Source organism: Argopecten irradians, chromosome 14, assembly GCF_041381155.1.
Source record: "Argopecten irradians isolate NY chromosome 14, Ai_NY, whole genome shotgun sequence".
Classification (NCBI taxonomy): domain Eukaryota; kingdom Metazoa; phylum Mollusca; class Bivalvia; order Pectinida; family Pectinidae; genus Argopecten; species Argopecten irradians.
Window position 1 is genome coordinate 5,005,969 of NC_091147.1, and position 20,629 is coordinate 5,026,597.

At 36.0% G+C, this 20,629-nt stretch overlaps 1 protein-coding gene and 1 pseudogene across 1 annotated transcript; both read right to left on the reverse strand.

Moving 5' to 3' along the window:
- Positions 1–257: 257 nt before the first annotated feature.
- On the reverse strand, positions 258–14,138 carry LOC138307348 (uncharacterized; annotated as a pseudogene).
- Positions 14,139–18,000: 3,862 nt separating this feature from the next.
- On the reverse strand, positions 18,001–20,410 carry LOC138307349 (piggyBac transposable element-derived protein 2-like). The gene is made up of 3 exons (XM_069248045.1): positions 19,967–20,410; positions 19,446–19,629; positions 18,001–19,059 (listed from the first exon to the last, which is right to left on the reverse strand). The coding sequence occupies exons 1-3, from the start codon at positions 20,113–20,115 to the stop codon at positions 18,535–18,537; spliced, it is 858 nt and encodes a 285-aa protein (XP_069104146.1). The 5' UTR covers positions 20,116–20,410; the 3' UTR covers positions 18,001–18,534.
- Positions 20,411–20,629: the final 219 nt, after the last annotated feature.

The window sequence follows — 20,629 nt, forward strand, 5'->3', positions numbered from 1 at the left end:
AACGACCGGGCGACGTCATTAATCAATTCTGTGGTTGTAACGAAGGTGATACGTTTTTATTGAAAAATACAAAAATTTCCAGTACTTGGACACGAAAATGAGAAGAATAAAACTTGATCCTTATTATTTCTACTTTCTAAAGATATTTTATTCGCAATGATAAACCATCACATTACCGAACAATTGATGTTTTCCTATTACGATCGCGCAGATGCGTAGAAATGCGTATCTGTGCAGTAAGGGGTTAATAGACCACGACCTCGCTACGTAAATTTTGATCATGTTCAAAATAGTCGTAGCACAACCAAGCTTTGTCCCGCGCAATGACGCCCTACCTGCGTTGATAATACGCCCCTAAAGACCTCGCCACGACGTTGTAACGACCTGCAACGATCTAAATGATTTTCTAGGTCGTAGCGCGGTCTTGTCAAGTGTGAAGGCGGTCCTACTAAACAAAGACCGGGGCAGTCCGGAACAGTCCAGGAAATAGTATGGGGTATTAGTTGGTTTTTTGCGCTTGTTAACATATAAAAGTTGTTGCTGAAACAGCATACCCTTAACTTGTAAACATCAGCATGTCTGATGGCGGCCTTTTCAGCTTGGATGGCCCCTTACAACATTACAAAAATAACATTGTAGTATGGTCGCTTATGTACTTAAAAATACAAAAAAATATATCAAATATACAAATTTCATCCGATAGTTCAAAGGGAGATAACCGCTTAAACTTTCATTGACAACTTACTTAAGAAATAGACATGATAACATGATATATATGAGACGTCCCAATTGATATCAATGTGCATATTCACTGTTATAGGGTCATCTGAACATATAAGGAATAATGTTTTTAAAGAAAAAATGTTTAATTTAAAAGTTGAAGGACAATTCCACAAATCTGCATGATATGCCTAAAAATACAGCAGTTGAACATTTTTTTCTCAAGACTGGTCTTTGTTTTATGTTTATTGTTTCTAAAAGTATATAAAAGACGTATTTGTGATGATTGAAATACCTTCCCAAATGCTATATTTGCATCATATAATCTACAGCCGCCATTTTTCTGGCAAGGTAAAATATAATACGATGTATATCCCTTTGTGAAATCCGTTCGGATTATCGGTCCTACTACATACCATAAACATTAGTAAACTGGCTAGTAAATATACTGAACCATGTGGACTTGCAATAAAAAGTGTACATTTGTTTGCAATCTTAGAGTAAAAACTTTACATCAACTAAGCTATGTTCAAGTACACCTAAGAAGTGATATATAGACATACACAAATCACTAGTTTAAACGGGGTCTTAAACCTGAGGTCGTCGTCTCTCCGCTATTATTTCTTTCTAATATATAGTCATGCCTTTCTTCCTGCATTCCAAAGTTTTTAAAATACATATAAGCGTAACCGTTGCGCTGGAGATGACAAATGGACTCATACATTTTATTTTGTGCTTAAATTTCGTAATATGTCCATGTCTATCACCTATTATTAACAACACATCAACCAAATCTAGCGTTCAATCTGGCAATTCGTTTGTTCCTTCGTTGGTGTCCTTACTACCGCAATATGTGTTTGATAGGTCCCCCATCGAAATCAGTCCCAAGGATTCTATATCGGAATTTTTCCATCTACGTATTCTGGAATTCAATGAACCGCCCTAAAATGGAAATTGAAGATGTCAACTACGACCCAAACTGAATTAAAATTGACATTATAAATCGTTTATCAAATATCAAACCTGAAATTAAATTCATTATTGTGGAACAAAAAAGTCATTTAAAACTGTTACATTTTATCCACCGTTGTTCTAAATACCATACAAGTTCAACATATCCCAGTGTCCGTTCCTCATCAAACAGACATGCTACTGACATTATAAGTATTCCAACTTTTACAATCATTCAATAGGGACAGCATGTTAGAAATTTACCTGTTGTCCCCATTATACAAAAGACGAATTAATTTAGGATCTTATCTTTTCTTCCTAACGTCTATCTTGACACCACCTAACTGAAGTTTAGCGATCGTACATGTACCTATGGAGCTGGGTTCTGTACCCAGCCGAGACCCACCATAGTCTATAGAAGTGGTAGTTTTTGTTCCTGCTTATAGCTCATTAAAATAGGAGAGGTCGACTGGTTTGCCCATTTTCAGCATAATGTGACTAGGTGGAATGTGTTGTTCGGTGTCTTCGGTGGCATGTTTCAGTGTGATAGTACTATAAAAAGGATAAGATTTCCACTAATACAAGGAAACATAACACGAATATGCCACAGCCTGCCAAAACACACCTTGCATTTTACACACAAAACACCACATACACATAGAGGTCATCCTTAAATGTTAATAGGACATTAATCTAATAAACTAACCCAAACAGATATTCCGAAATAAATATTTTTTCCAAAACCATCTAACTACAAAAACTTTAAGATGTAATTGTTCGCTTCGATACACGCTAACTAAGCAGGTAAAATATACAGAACAATATATCATGTGTCTTTGGCGGCATGCTTCATTGGTATAACACTATGGAAAGGGCAACACAACACGAGAATACCATAGTCTCTCAAAAACACGCACGAAAACTTTACTTCATATCCTTGCATGTGAATACGGAATAATGATATGGCTATATAATTACTCACCTCACGAATATCTGCGGCATTCATCAAAATTCCGAAGATAACCCCTATGATCGACAGGCTAATTAGCATATAGAAGAAATTTTGATATCGTCCCAATACATCATCGATGTTTGTTCTAAAATGAAAAAAAAAACCATTGTTATATACATTAAAATATATGTTACAATAATAATTGTTATATCACCTCAAGTAAACAATACATCATCTCTGTGACGATGGACAGAGACCAATGATAGTAGTAATCAGGCTTATATGACCTGTTGGGCGTCTGTATTAGTCACCGAGTGGAAGGGAGATACTGGACATTATGATTATGTGGTATAGGAATTAACATAATAATCTATATCTCTATGAATTAACATATATTTTCAGAAATAACCTCAATCAATTAGCAGATCTAAAGTCATTAGTTATAAACCTTAATAACGATTATCGCACCTCAGACAGAAATGTTCCCCAAATTATTGGCGGAGAATCGTCACGTGGTGACCCCTAACATTTTATAGGGCGGTCAGTAAAAAATTAAACACGTTCTAGATATACCATTTCATTACCGTAAACTATACTTGTTATTTTTCGTGTAAAATCAACTTAAATCGTTTTAATACTTCAAATTAAATGAAATGTATTTTTAATACGAGTTGCTTCCCCTTTGCCAGTATGAAATTTGATGACGCGGTGAATTTTCCATTGTGATAGTAAACAAATGGAAGGGTTCGTAGATATAAATCAATCCCCATGGTCACTTTACAATCAAATTATCGGCATAACTTATAAGTGATTATCTCAGCGAGAATACGGAGATGGCGAAGCAGATTGCGTTTTAAATGTTGGATGGATGTTTGTGATGCTTTCAAATTACAGCCAGTTTGGTACCGTATTGAGGAAAGCCTCTAGTGCACTAGGCCTAGGAATGTCGAAATTATCGTTGATTTTTAAACTATAATATTTCGTACTTGTTCTGCTGGTTTCATTTACAGTATATTTGCTGATGCCGTAAAGAAAAAAATAGATAAATATCTAGACATAGACCAAGTCTGAATTGTTTTTAAAGCGGCGATTGTTCGTATCCTTCGCCAGCATGATTCAACTTTGATATCAGATTATTTTCAAAAGAAAAAAAAGGAAACAAAGACCTAATGAAACAAAGCGATGCTCCTCGATGCAATAAATACCTTTACCGTAAAGGGTCAATAATTGACTATGTAACTAATAGTTAATGAATAGGTCTTTATCAGTACCAGTCCCTATCAATCAACATATCGTTATATTCCCCGTATGTGGTACACACATATATGGTGTAGTATACAATGTACGTACACTTTACCCCTTTTTAGTATATATCCGGATGCTATAAAGGTCAGTGCCGGCATTGTGTTTCTCGCCATATACACAAAGCCGGAAAGTATCCCTATAGACGAAGGTGGACACAGGACAACGATTAACTGCCAACTCATTGCCTGAAATACAGATACGAATTATTTGCGATGTTTAGAATATAGTTTTTGTAGATTCCTATTAAGGACAAAGAAACAGGACAGAACCGTCGGTTATTGCTCAAACAATGGATACAATCGATATAATTTTAGCAGTTCTCTGCCAGTAATACCAGAAAGGAATATAAACCATCCGTCCTTTCCTATGTTGGCCTTCATGATAATAAATGGATAATCAGATGAATTGAGTTATTGAAACACTTATGACACTATTTTCCCATGGACTATCTAGGATGTATTTAAGCTTTAAAATAGGTGAAGGTCAAAGTCGTCATTGTAATTCTTAGAAAATCATTATCTAGACTCGTGGAACTTCATTGATTTTCCTTAAAGACGCTCCACCGCCGACAGAGCATAAATGATATTCATTACTTGAACAATAATTGGTAATTAATGCTATGTATATTTGTCCAATTAACACAAAAAAATAATATAAGGTAATTTATTTTGCTTCTGGTGCATGTGCAATCAGTACTTTATTCCATATAGGATATAGTGCCACAGAAATTTTTCGGGATGCAATTAATTATTTTTTTGTAATTTTAACTTGAAGTAAAATCCGAAGCTCAATCTTTTCAATGGTGGTAATGGTGTAAATTAAGTAACTTTTGTAACTGAAGAAAAATGCTTAATAGTATGCTCCTGTTTTTGATAGTGAAAAATACCACTTGTCAGCGATGCAGCATCCTTAAGCAGCACATACATGTAGCTTCCAAATATCTATTGCTATGGGGGGTTGTATTATTGTCAAACCAGGGATGACTTAAGGTTTCATTAAGATACATGCATTGCGTTATCAATACCCAGAATGTTCAATGGAATACATTTGATGTTGAAGAAAGTCTATGTTGTAGCAATGAATACTAAAAGATACAGTAAAATAAAGATATCCATACATAATTAGACATATCTTTTGTCATTATTTGTGTTGAATATGATAATAACTTATATTGTGTGGTTCGATTATATTATATATTTTAGTTAAAGATGCTCCACCACCGACAGAGCATAAATGATATTCATCATTATTCATCACAATAATTGGTGTTTAATCGTGTATATATATGTCTAATTAACACAGAAAAATAATATTAAATAATTTATTTTGCCTTTGGTGCATGCGCAATCAGTACTTCATTCCGTATAGGATATAGTGCCACGGATTTTTTTCGGGAAGCAAATAATTATTTTTCATATGTTTAACTTGAAGTAAAATAAGATGCTCGACCTTTTCAATGGTGATAATGGTGTTAAAGTAAGTATTTTTTTGTAACCGAAGAAAAATACTAAATCGTCTGCTCCTGTTTTAGATAATGAAAAAAATACCATTTGTCAACGGTGGAGCATCTTTAATATTTTGTCAACTTACGTTTGCCATGACAATACCTATTCCATCAACAACAGAGATGAAAATGATGTTGACCCTCGGACAAAATCCCAAAACGAAATAGAAAGAGAGCAGAAGTAGTTGGAAAAATGAATACGTTATCCCGTCACAATCGATCTTTTTCTGGAATCAAAAATCGGCATTTTAACATATGTAACAGGGTGAAGGATTTATAATAAATGCATTCACTGCCTCTGTCAGAGATCGAGCTCGGGATTATCAGTCAAATACTCAACCGATCAATCTAACGAGAAGTTCTCTCTAGCCGAGAGGTATATTACAACTAGTTTTGACCAGGTTACCTACTGCCCCTACAGGAATGGACTCGTTCTCGAGTTTATAGGGGCCACAACGATTCCTTCGCAAGTACCATGCATTAAGTATCATCCCCGAGTCCCTGCGTGGGCGCCAATGTATGAGGGTGCAGGATTTATAATAATTTTATTCACTCCCTCTGCCAGGAATATAACTCGGGATCTCTAGATTACTAGTATGGTGCTCAACCGATCAAGCTAAAGAGACATGTTATTGACCAGGGTTAGATAATGTACATGTATTTAGTATGTAATCGAACTCGCTCTGTGTTGTGTATTTACCAAAAAATGTTAAAGTACATACTTACAACTATCCAACAAAGGAAAGGCGTTATTAAGGGTCAGACATCCAGCTATTGCAGATATATGACTCGCTTCAGACATCGTGTATCCGTGCCGTAATTCCAAATATTCACTGAAAGAGCAATGACTAATCCAATATACATTTAGAACTAGTTGTTTATTCCAAAAAATAATTTAAAAAAATATCATGAAACTATTCAGAAACCAGGGAAATATTTATCTTATTGGTCCAGCATGGACGTTAATCTTTAGACATCATTACTGTGAACTAGTAACATAAATCTAAGTATTTGGCCAGTTATCTTCAGGTGACAGAGAAACCACTAACATATATCAGCCCTGCAGGTAGGGCGTTAGAATTGTACCTGCCCCTATTGCATGATTGTAAAGGGCGACTAAATTTAGGATCTTATCTTTTCTCTTCTTCCTAACTGACTTTATCCTTCCTAATGCCTCCCTTGGCACCGCCTCACTTTTGGCCTTTAGTTGAGCGTTCGACCCCGTGAGGTAAGCTCTGGGCTCTGTCCCCTGGCAGAGACACACCAAAGTCTATAAAAGAGGTAGTTTCTGCTCCTGCTTAGCGCTCAGCAAAAAGGGAGTGGGACGACTGGTTCGCCCGTTGTCAGTATAATGTGACCGGGTGAGGTGTGTTGCTTGGTGTCTTTGGCGGCATGCTCCAGTGATATAGCACTATAAAAAGGGCAAAAGTTCCACTATACAAGAAGACACAACATGAATATACCGCAGTCTCCCGAAACACGCACCTCGCACAACATACACGCAACACACCGCATACATGGGAGGCCGTCCTTATATGACCATAGCTGTTAATAGGACGTTAATTAAACAAACAAACAAACTAACATATCCGTGCTTCTTACGGTAAATTTGCATGTTTAACGAGCCAAGAGACAATAGTGAATGCCAATGCCAAAGTAAACAGCCAAAAGGATCCTGGTAATGCCCGTACCACAGCCAGTGTCTACAAAAGAATCCCCGATATCAGTGCAAGTTTAAAACTTTACAAACGTTCATATAAAATATATCGTTTTTTTGTAACGACACTAAACACTCACATTAACATTGTCATCAAATGCAGTAAACTACACACGAATATATGACCAAACCTAATCACCACTAACCGTAATATCTGTAACACTTCAATAACCAAAAACTAAATTACTTTTAAAACGTCATCGTTTGCTATTTGCAAATAAATGTTACCTCTCTTGAATAGTCCAGCAGTATTTATTAGATTACAAAACAGTCCATAACTGTCTTAAAAGTTTCAGGCATCACGTCTGAAGTATCATAACAATACTATACTTACTGTGCTACCACAAGCCTAATGTCCAACGGATTCTAACCTCCCATCAACTATTGAGTTTCCATAAGACAATACATACCAGAGTGGTTTTGTCTTCAGTCTTCTCCTCGTTGATTTCAGATTGGAGGTGAAGAAGTAAAGCAAGTAAAATTGCAGAAAGAACGCTGATGCCACATAATAGTGATCCTAGATATAAAAAATGAACACTTTAAGACACAGTGTATCATATTCCTGTATATGATATTACTGTTGACTCTTGAAGTTTTTGAAAAACAGTTGTTTTACTTTTTGACTCTCTAGCTATACCACATGCACCAACAAAACTAAAAGGTGCTCCACCGCTGACAAATGATAAGTTTTCACTATCAAAAACAGGAGCAGACGATTTAGTATGTTTCTTCAGTTACAAAAGTTACTTAATTTACATTATTACCATTTATTATTACATAAGCATAGAACTGGAAATGACCAAGGAAGTGCTAAGCATACCTAGCCAAATGGCGTATTGGAATCCTACAGCATTGGCAGTGAGGGGCGTGGTGAAAAAGGTTATTCCATCTCCAAAGTGCGCGAGAAAACTGAACGCAACAGCAGTTAATGTTTCTTCTTGAAAATAATGTGATATTATTCTACCCTGCGAAACTGTCAATAGAAAGTAATAAAAGACAAGGTAGAACTATTTAAATGTTTAAGTCCCTAGCACGTGGGTTGCAATGATAAACTCCCATAACGTGCAACATAATCGTTAGTATGAAAGCCATGCAGTCTTTGTAAGGATTAGCTTTTGTGTTACACAAAGGTATGATATGTTCAAAATAGCTAGATGAAAGTTATTCCCCCAGGATCTCATCTAAAATTCGGAAAAGGGCATTGTCGAATAAATGTTCAATTATATCTATAATATATATATACATACAGCGTACAGACACATTTCCAAATGCCATAAATCCGTACCCAACCACCATCAGTATGTACATAGGCGTCGTTACCGGAGGATGGGAGGTGGCTCCAACGGTAAATAGTATTGATCCCAGGAACACCAAAGTAGTGAAGAGAAGGGCGGAACCTGATATAGGATCGTAAACGATAATGTTACTGTCACATTAATAAATCATAGATAAATATACTTAATAAGTTAATATATACCGAGTGCCGATGAAAACGCAACACTGTTAAGATATGCAAAATTTAATGGTAACAAAAACATAACAGATAATAGATAAATAAATGAAATATAAAATGTAATATTCTGATATGTGCAAAATAATATGATTAATTAGATTTCAGTCTATATAGGTGTTTTTATACATACAGCCATTGCCGAGTCTGTCAATCACCAATCCAGATGGTAAACACACAGCTACTGACCTACAAACATAGTTAATGGTCAGGTGTTATATATCGAATATTCTGATTTGTATGGTCACAGTTAATGGTCTGACAAAAGTGTGATATTCCAAGTATTCTGGTATCGTATGGCCAGATGAAGTTTGATATCTCGAGTATTCTGATTTCGTATGGTCAGACAAAAGTGTTATATATTTAGTATTCTGATATGATCTCGCCAAATTACACCACATGTGATGTCGTTGAGTGGACTCATCCTGTAGTATCACGCAATCTGACTCACATATAAGTGATAATTACGATATTTAACTTGAGAGACTATTTAATGCTTCCAGTGCTATACTCTCTAGTCTTCCAGGGCCGAGTTTCATGAACATTCCTTAACTAAAAAAATCTTCATAGGAAAGTATTACAGAAGTTAAGGAAAACCCCTAAAGTTGTTTTATGTCATCCCAAGACGACTCCTTTTGACCTTTGACCTCTATTTTAGAACTTGATAATGAAATACCATTGATAATGCATTTTGTGTGGCTTTCAGATACATGACACTGATATTCACGAGGCAATATTTAACAAAGTGTTCAGTTCAATGTCAGAGATACCAATAAAACAATATATATATGAGAAGCAATATAATATTCGTCTATCCTAGTGTAATTGAAATATGGGAAAAGCAAGAAGTTAGGTATATGCATCTGTAAGGCATGTGCAGTACATTGTGCGTGCGTATGTAGGATTCACTCCATCGATCAGAGTCTTATCGATAGATCCTACACTGACGTGTTTCCCCATGTGTGTTTTACTGAATGTTGTAAGTGTTCACTTTCTTGTACTTATGATTAATGATTTATATTGATTAAGATCAGTAGATTTTCTTACACTTTGTGTCTGAAACTAATTGTGTTTTCTCTGTTGTAATGAGTTTAGTCACATACGTTACAGCGACCTAGACCTTGTCTACTAGTCCGACGGGTTGTTTACAAAACTGTGCTGTTACAGCAACAAGCGTGGAACTTTGTAAATATGTCCAGATATATGTTCTGGGTAAATTCTGATAAGGAGCCACTTCTTGGAATTTTAAAATAAGCCATGCTTTCAGTAGTAACTTAGTTATAATATATTTATCTAGAACAAAGTTGTGCTTGTAACCCAAATAACACAATTATTATGTAAATGTGCACAAATCAGCTGAACTATAGGAGCGCAGAGCGCCAGCATACGATGGAAAAAACTTCATGAAGATGTCCTGTTTTGCATTTCTTAAATATCTTTCACTAGATGTTATTTCCTTTTCGCACTGTGTATAAGATATTTTATTCTGAACTCATCCATCTCTTTGTTATAAATTGTGTTTTATGTTCGTGGTCTTCATTAATCTAGCGATTGAAATAACAAGTTTGAGGGCTGATGACCTGCTAACATGCTCTGAAGGATTTTTCAGGTTGGGTAGCTGACTACGTTTCACAGGAAGCATTATGTCTGCATTGCATATATATTTAAGCGCGCACCATTGGCTATGCTAGAACACTCAATGTATATTACATACCAGATGATAACCAATGCATTTATTTACATTTAAAAAAAGAAAAAGGGTGAAAAATTGAGGATGAAAATAAAACTTAAATAATAACGTTTGAATATAAAAAAACATCATTTCATGGAACAGCCTATGATATTGTGGGAAAGAGTTGAGTTCTTGCAACTTCCGGTGTTTCTAGTGTAAATATACGATGTTTGTACATCACATGACAGAATACTGGATTCTGATTGGCTACACACATGACAACTATTTGCAATAGTGCCCGGCCATGCGGGCACTATTGAAGTGGCGCGAAATTGCACTTGAATGTATTGTGACGTCACCATTACATGACGTCATTATAACGTTGCGCTTCGACCAAGACGTCAAGATGGCGAACAGTCTGTTTTGTGCGGGATGGGAAAATGTTGCTTTTCTAAAACAGTTCACTGTATTGATCTACTTTTAAATAATTCGTGAAGCTGATAGATTCACAGATTTCTGCAACAATTCATATGTTGTACTTTTAATGTAACGGCGTGGAAATGAAAATAGCGATGCGAGGTGTCGCCTGACGTGCTTCTGTTACGATGACATGAAAACGGGTCTCATGTGAGGGTGATGTACTAAACCCATTATGGCCTGGTTGAGAGGACCACTATTGCCTCATGGTATTGTCTCGTGATTCCATCTCTCGACAATACTACGCCGTAATGGTGTCCTCTCAGGCCATAATAGATAAATGGAACCTCTATATATTTTACTCTACCGCCAATTCTGTAACAATAATGGCATCCTTATACAGTTTTTTTGTGTATAATAATGGCAGTGTTGTTATTTAAATTAAAATTCTTTGAAACGATAATTAATGAACGGATGACATACGTAGTAGAACACAGCGAGTGTGTTTATTTTACTTTTTTTAAAATAATGTTTAACATATTGACTATTCTGAAATATAACTTATTGCTAACGCAATACTTACGCCCATTTTGTGGTCGAGAATAATAGATTATACCGGACCTCTCCTAGACCGAGACACACAGTACATTTGATCTGGTTCTTAGTGCTATTTGATCCGATATAGGTATGCTGTGAACAGAAAACATTTGTAATGCAATGTTTCGATGTGACCGGATGGGGTGTTTTACTTGGTGTCCTCGGCGGCATTTCGCACTTCACACACCCTACACACTGCATGAGGCCGTCTTTACCTGACCCTGGCTGTTAATAGGACGTTAAAATAATCAAACAAAAACAAACCATGTGGCAATTTACGTGTGGACTTCGGACCGCTTGGTCAGAACAAAGAATTCGTATATCCTAACATTGGAAAGGAAAAGGAAATTGATTTTTTTTCGTGAATCACAATACACAATGATCAGAATACCTTTTCCTAAATACGGCGAATGATAATGTTTCTTCGTAATATTTTGAAATTTGATGTGCCTTATTATTATACTCACGAATCAAGATAAGCTTTTAATGTTATTCATCACCAAAAGTTACTAACATTTTGGAAATAACAGTACTTTCAATTCATTGGTTTTAATTTTAGAAATACAAATAAAAGCAGAAAAAGATACTTAACAGTACTACCGAAAATCCTTATATGCATATCTATTGTGAAGCGAAATGAGTACCTACGGTCAGACCATGAAGCCAAATTGTTGTCTATAATTTTATTTCACATTTTAACAGTGTTATTAGTAATTGTAAAATGATTTCTGCAGGAAAGTTACCATCTAAACATACATAAGGCATAAGATACAAAAAGTTTTACAGTACCTGATCTCGGTGTTGTAACTAACATTTATAAGGCATCTGAAGCCATTTGAACGATTTTCACGGCTCAATTCATCAAACCTTATGATTTTTAATAGATTAATGAAGACATATTAACATGGCAAAAGTTTTGCTCAGTTACGGCAAATATAACTTTAAGTTATCTAACGACACTTAAACTGTATACGTATAGTTTTCCGCGATACAACATTATATTAAGGATAAATCCATTGTTAATCTCATTTCAATGTTTTCCGCCTCAAACTAGAACATATCTTTATTATAAAGTAACTTTTCTCTACTTGAGAATTTCCTGAATTAGTTGGTGATTTGTCTTGATATTGATAGCTTAGCTTTCAGTTGTACTCGCCAACTACACTCCAGTATTTTATACTTACGGCACTATTGGTCATTTCGTTTTGTAGGGAGACGGGGATCGGCATGAAGTAGTAAACACCAAAAACCAGGAAACTGTTACTCAGCATCACACCGTACCTCCACCTGGCTACAGTAACATAGAGGTTTGGAGTTTAAGGTCCACGACGTTTCAGAAACAAACAAAAAAAAATTTATACATGCACCTAACAGTCAGTTAAAACGCCATACCTCCAACTGGCTACACTAATATAGAGGTTTGGGGTTAAAGGCCCATGACGTTTCAGAAAAAAAAATATGAATAACAATTTTAACGTCATTCCATCTATATATTCAACTGCGAGTCGGAAACAAAAAGTTTATAAATTACAATTTTAACATCACCTCATATTTATCCATTATCTAAGATGATATAAAAACCAATAACAAGCAAAGATTCCCATTATTGATAAATGTAAACGATTTTCATGTCGCTGTTTTTCATGCTGTGTATAGAGTTTGTGATGTGGAAAGTGTTTTAGACCACATCACACAACAAGACGCATTAATATTCAAGATTTTTGTCAAAAAACGCGACCAACCGGTACTTCATTTCCGAGTTTATAGTTTGTTCCTATTCAAAATATATGTTTAGAATATTTTTCTTGGCGCGGTAGTTGTCCAAATATGAATTTATTAATTCACTTTTCTGCGAGTCAGAAGGCGATTTCCGGAGTGTTCGAAAAATCGACCAGTATAGATCTAATTATAGAGATCCTAACTGATTACGTCGGCGAAGTTTATGGACTAAATGCTTAAAAACAGGTCAACACTGGGAAATAGGGTGAGTTGACAATTACTTAAATGTACTTTGTCGAGAACCACTGATGGGCATACATTTTGAATCTTATTACACGGTTTCATAACTAGGCCAGCGATTACTGTTCGTTCATGACTTCATAGTGCGAGTAAAGCATAAGTGGTGTGATTCTCAAACCCACATAGATACAATAAAAAATAAATATAATTCATACTATTACCTCTTCCATGTACTAGAATTTACAATTATAATGAAAAAAGTGCTATGTAGACTAATAGAACTACATGTAAGACAACACAGTCAATATATTGAATTTAAAAAAACAACAGTTTAGCGACAAAAGTCATCGTATATATTGTTTATTTGATATTTATCTTAGCCATCCGCACATGTAAAAGCTCAACATTTGAAATAACGTCTATTATTATTGTTATTTTGTATAAGTTCAAATGTACAAATGTGACATTCCTAATCCCTAATGTTCCTGCTACTGATATACAGTCGGTTTGTGTCCCATTCACGTTAGGTAAGAATGTTGATTTGTGATAACTGTTACTTACCTGTCATCCTCTCTCTTTCTCTAATAGTGTACTATAGCATACACCGATCCCATCACAGTACTCTAGGCGACAAACGTGTTTATATACTTCCACTGTCTCTTAACAACGTATCAGAACAAATTCCGGAGATCATTATTTTGTATACAAATGCTATACAATATTATTTAAAAGCATACGAGACACACGTAGACAGTACAATGATGTTTGTGTATCTCAGCAGTCATGCATTTTATTGGCATGCCAACTATCATTATGACGTATATTACCTAACATGTATAAAATATATTAAAACATGAAAGCTGACACTTAATAAAAAAAGGTAAGCGTTCACTTAGATGGCTAATGATGCAAATACATTCCCATATGCTCATAGATTTAGAATAGTAACGTATATATACGTGGTAGTTACGAAATAATTGTTTACTACATTGGTATTTCATTCGTCATTTTATAAACATAATACTTTAAAAGCTGTTTGTAGTATAATGATCAAAAACTGTTTGTGTTTTCAGTACCGATCCTACGTTCGAGGAACATGTATCTAAAAAAAGTTTTTTAAAGCATATATGCACCTGTGTATATACAAATGTAGAAACGTTACATTGTTTATGTTACTACCGTATTTCTTTGAGTAATGCTTCCGTGCGTATGATAAAAATATAATGTTTAATAATGCAAACTAAGTTTAATTCCAGTGACGTCGAAATGTTTACATGTTGTGTGTCGGCGACGATGTGTTGTTCGCTACAACATGTACTTTCCTATTTGTATTTGTAAAATTTTCGTTGTATGCAAATGGATAAAATATGACAGGACAATAACAGTCTTTGAGTTGGATAAGTTTAACCAAAACGACAGATTAGTTTTAGCACGACAAAGCATTTTATTCACCTCTGGGGACTGACAAGTGAATCAGCGAGAGTAGGCCTCACGTACAATGTACGTTCGGATATTTCGACATATCAAACCAGTTGTAGCTTTACGATACTTGCAATAGATACCTCTGATATTTGTGTTTGAAACAACAATACAAATATATACTAACATTCTGAGAGCAGTAAACGTTTACAGTAGTTAGTGTGCCTGTGTATGTACATGTTCCTCGACAAGACGTCCGATACAATGACATATGATCCTTTCAACATCAGTGTTTTCAATTAAGGATTACTTGTTTTTTTTTGCTTTCATTGACTGACGAAGAAAGTGAATCTCGTGCAAATGAAGTGAAAGCAGTTCAAGTAACATTTGCCCGAGATTCACTTTCTTCATCACTCAACGCAAGCAGCATAATTGATAACCAATCCTTATATTTACGTTAACAATTTAAAATCCAAGAGGTATTTTATACAAGGTTCCCGGCGTACATTGTATTACAACAATACGTCAGTTTGTAACATTGTTATACTTATCGTACGAATGTGCACACATGTGGAACAGCCAAGACAATAACAAAATATAGTTCTGAAATGGTTTAATGATTGCGTCGCATCATCTTGAAAAATGAATAAGATTTCTTTGGTTAATTTACATAAATTTCATCAATATGTATGTTCTTCATTTATATTAACGAAAGGTTATAGCGCATTGACACACTGGTGAGGAGCGTGATACGGTCACTGATACGAGGGATGCAGCCTATACTGTCGACAAAGTGGTGTAACTGGTGTTTACTGTTTGAAATTAAAAACACAGTTGTTGAAGGCTGAATTTGACATAAAGCCCGATTTGGAAAAAGCAGACATGAACGCTTGTGACTGAGTCATCTGTTGTAAGGAAATTAAGTTTGATGCTGAAGTCTATGGAGTGATAGAAGCACTGGATAAGGCGACTGTTGATATCTGGCTCGCGGGGGTCGGTGCGACGGACACGGCATTATCGTTGTACTTTACGTCAACAACACGTGAAAGGTTTTCGTTAATATTGCGTTTTTGGACAGTGAGGCAGTTACGACTGTAACTTTTCAGTGAACCTTCATTACGATGTCCACTCATGTACATTATCTGCTTATCCCGAAACCCAGAGTGACTGAGAATGTCAATGGCGGTCGCACGGAGACAGTGGGCAGTAATTCTCCCGCGGAATTGTTTTTGTTATGTTTCGTGTGATAGAGTCACATATTCATTACCATGGTCATCTTGTCGGAACTCAAAGGAGTTTAAATTTAATTGGTAGTGAAATTCTATTCCTCTAGTAACAAAATGTAAAAACCAAATTAAACCATACACAGTGCCTCTATACCAGGGGGCACCTGTCGGCATTATCAAAATAGCTCGATATCATTCTTTGGTCGCACCTCGAACAAATAAACAAACAAATGTATTGTAAGATACTAACCGTGTATTCTGTTTATCCCGCAACCATTATGGCTTTGTTTGTGTTGTTTGTTTGATTGAATTAACGTCCTATTAACAGCTATTGTCATGTAAGAACGGCCTCCCATGTATGCGGTGTGTTGCGTGTATGTTGTGCGAGGTGCATGTTTTGAGAGACTGCGGTATATTCATGTTGTGTCCTCTTGTATAGTGGAACTGTTGCCCTTTTTTATAGTGCTATATCACTGAAGCATGCCGCCGAAGACACCAAGCAACACATCCCACCCGGTCACATTATATTGACAACGGGCGAACCAGTCGTCCCACTCCCTGTATGCTGAGCGCCAAGCAGGAGCAGAAACTACCACTTTTACAGACTTTAGTGTGTCTCAACCCGGGGACAGAACCCAGGGCCTTCCTCACAGGGGCAAACGCTCAACTCAAGGCCAAAAGTGAGGCGGTCCCAAGGGAGGCATTAGGAAAGATAACAATCTGATTAAAATACAGATCCTTATAACCACTACATTAAATAGAGGATCGGACAACATCCCATCAGGAGTCATGTTCGACATCAATCAACACACACCACCCTGTCTCAATGTACTGACAATGGGTGAAAGCTACATGTAAAGGCTCCTTCACACTTGATGAAGACTTAACTATGTTCTCCACGACCTCCACGACTCCACGACCATTACGATCGTAGCGAGAACTGTCTGGAAACCATCTTCAGTGTGACTGTTATAACGACACTAATACGCTCCTACTGCGCACAACAATGCTTTGTGCCACATTCTTTACGTCAACGGTACGTTCTCAATATGATTATACCGCGACAAACCTCGCTGCCTGTACGATATTTTACGACTAATACCGGATGCTGTTACGCTCTAGAAGATTGCATCACGCTAGTATTCCTCTGCTTCCACGAGTATCACGTTTGCGCTACGTTATTTCCGCGACGTTTACTATATATACGATGTCTTTGAGCCTTATCTCTCAATTGTATTAATGCTTTTGAGGAGGAAACACCTTAAAATGGAAAATCAAACTTTGATGCACCTTGCGCTATTGCAAGGTCAGCAAGGTATATTTCAAGTAAAGGTGGCAATAGGCCTATTAAATGCTGCGGAGAATGGGAAGAAGAATGAGAAAACGGAGGGCTGTCTGACTGATGCCATGGCTTTCTGCTGATAGAAGGCTGCATTTTAGCTTCCTCTGTGAGTTGGTCATTGGCTGCAAGATGTAATGTGGCCGTTTCCGTAAAACCCTTGCTTCGACCACCTCTTTTCCCTGTCATAAATACTGTTTTAATGTGATTGTTATGATAACGTAAAACGGCCGTAGGACCTCGTCGTGAGAACATACCACGGTCCTCCTGATCGTAGTAAGAGCGGGACTTAATAGGCACGTAGCATAGACTTAATGATATTGTAGTAAGGACGTAGCCGTCGTATAGCAAGCGTCAAGCGATCGTCGTTCAAATACCAGCCCAGCGTAGGGAGTGATGCATAATAGTTTTGACGACCAAGCCACGTGAGTCCTACGTGTCTACGACGCTGCACCAGCTCCCAATACGCTTCGTCTACGACCTTGATACGATGTCACTATGACCCTTAACCCCTTACTGCACAGGATTTTTACAAAAAAAAATAAGTAATAAAGGAAATGTATAAAATGCATTTTAGACCACTTTAGAGTAGCATTTTGTATACACCATATATGTATGCATTGTTCATAAGGTGATGTATCTAATTATCCATAAATATTTACTATATTTCAGTTGCTATGGTTACCCTATACGCTATAAATAGATAATATAGCATTTAGTGATAATCGTCATATAGATAGTGATGTCTGTTATGTCTAGATAAGATTAAGAAACCTTTTTTATTCACTGATAGATGATATAAAATGCGATTTGAATTTGAATTCTTACATTTGTTTGTATATTTATCTGTTTACACATTTTCTAAGGTTTGCAGAAATATCAGTTCTTCACATATGATTTGAACATTTTACATGTACTTCATTTTGACTGTTTTTGTACATTTGATTCACCATTTCAAAATATAATAAAAGAACAGAAACTAGTTACTGAGATCCAGTTGTAATAAAATTCAAGTAGTTATCGCATGAAATTTACTGTGTAGCTACCATTATCGGTATTTACTAATCACTTGATCACAGGACTCTGAGACTTTTAGGAATGAAAAATTAAACACGTACATGTATGGAAATGGTTATGGCAGGACACAATTTTACATGAATTCATTGAATAATGAAATTGAATACAAGAGTTTAGTCATTGTATTTGCAGCTACTGAATATCATGGTATAATTGGAAACAGGCACCTTCACAGAGGTGAACCTGACACATAGAACATCCATACACAGTTTCCTTTCTCCTCTTTTCTCCATGTTTTGGTGCACCATTTACATGTGGTTCGTTTCCTATCCATCCTGACACTCTGGTGTGCAGTGATATTACCAATCGCAGGTACACCAAGTCTTGATACAACCCGTGCTCTCTTACGTGAGGAAAATCCTCCAATGAGTTGTTGAGCCAAATCCACCAGGAAGTCTAGAAGAGAGTACCTCGCACTTGGTAGCTGTACACCTGGTGTGTTCGTGTAAATCAGGAACGCATTGATGACCGAAACTTCCAACATGAAATTGACTAAGTACTTCCAGTACTTCTTTGAAGGTCTACCAACTGGATACTTGGCACGATGCTGCATATGCCTGTCCACTCCGCCCATGTATTTGTGGTATGCTGTCACCGGAGGGGGTCTCACGAATTCCGCCATTGCTCCACCACGCAACCTCCTCACCACTGGATCATCACCAACAGGGTCTGATGTTGTGCTCATAAGATGGACCTGAATCAGAAATAACTATTATTTCAAATGATCAAATTCTTCACTTATGATTATATCTTGGTCAAATATAAAGCCTAAAGAATATGATGATTTACAATAAATTTGAAAAAATGAAACAGTGTTTGCTATAGAGTGACTATAGAGACAAGATTAGGATATAAGGTGAATGCACATTATGTTTTCAAACCAGTTGTACATACATTTTTTACCAGTTATAGCTACATAAATCATCATCTGCTACAACGATATGTTCTTGGATAAATAGAATTCATTTTATTAGCAATTCTATATTTATTATAAATAATATCATAACCCAGTAGTCCATGTGATTATCCATCTTCTTTCACTAGGACATTATGGAATATATGACAAAAACAGATATGTACCAATTTCTTGTCTTTCCATACAGTTGCTACCAATTTGTCATGTTGGAGCTGCTGGGTTTCTCCTCCCCTAAGATTAGGTGCTTTGAGCTCATCAGGGAATCCAGTCGCATCTTTCTTGATGGTACCACAACTGTAAATTCCGTTCTGTTCAAGTGTACGCACTAGCTTTACAAATGTGAAGAACCTAAATAATTAAGACAAAACTTCTATAAGTTTACTATATTGAATATGTATAATATCTATGCATAATTCAAACCTGTTGCGAAGTAGGATTATGGTTTATTTTCTATAATGACAATACAAAATTAGTAGTAATGGCAAAGGTTATTTCAAATCTAAAACGCTCAATTAATATGATGGCAAGGTCCATATTTATATTGGCTATAAACATACTTGAGTAGCAGACAATTCAAAGTCACTTACACACCAAACTCATAAAAATATTAAGCACAGGATAATGTTAGAACAAAACAATTTAGTGTTGTTTTTTTTCTTTCTTTTTAATTTGTTAAATGTCTTACCGATCAAAGAATACATGATAAGATTTCCACCTCAAGGACCGACACAAGTGCATCACTACTCTCTCTCCAAGATCTTGTCCTCTGAAAATGTCATGCTTGCCCATGTAAGGTCGGGGGTCATGGTAATATCTGTTTGGGTCACATCGCATCCATACCTACAGTTGTACTATCATATACATTGTATGAATTATGTTAAAATTATAATTCATGCATCCACAAATAACTACATGATAGCCATTAGTAAAATGTATAGAAAATAAGACTGGCAAGTATATTGGTGTATCTATTATATAGATAGCGACCTTGAACTCGGCCAGAAATCAGTTTGATCCTTGATGACAATGTTATAGTTTTATTGGTGTAAAACATACCTTTGTGGGCAAACACGTGGCATAATAACAATTGACACAATATTATTTCTAAATACAATGATATGATAATGGATTTACCGTCTATTGCCTGGTGTTATTGTGGTTTCATGCAACTTCTAAAATTACCCCGAAGATGCTCTAGCATGGGACAAGCCTAAGAGAGCAGAAATCAAGTAATGATTATAATCCAAAATATATATGCATATCAAAATCATAGTTCTTATAAAACAAATCTTGAAAATAGTGTAAATTAATATATGCTGAATATTGCTGTTATGTGGGAATATTTCTT

Excerpts from the sequence above, each read along its gene's own strand:
- LOC138307349 (XM_069248045.1), bottom strand. The coding sequence starts at position 20,115 with ATGCGATGTGACCCAAACAGATATTACCATGACCCCCGACCTTACATG. Across the intron at positions 19,630-19,966 it reads TATCATGTATTCTTTGATCG|GTTCTTCACATTTGTAAAGC; the intron begins GTAAGACATTTA and ends TTAATTATTTAG. Across the intron at positions 19,060-19,445 it reads TATGGAAAGACAAGAAATTG|GTCCATCTTATGAGCACAAC; the intron begins GTACATATCTGT and ends TTTCTGATTCAG.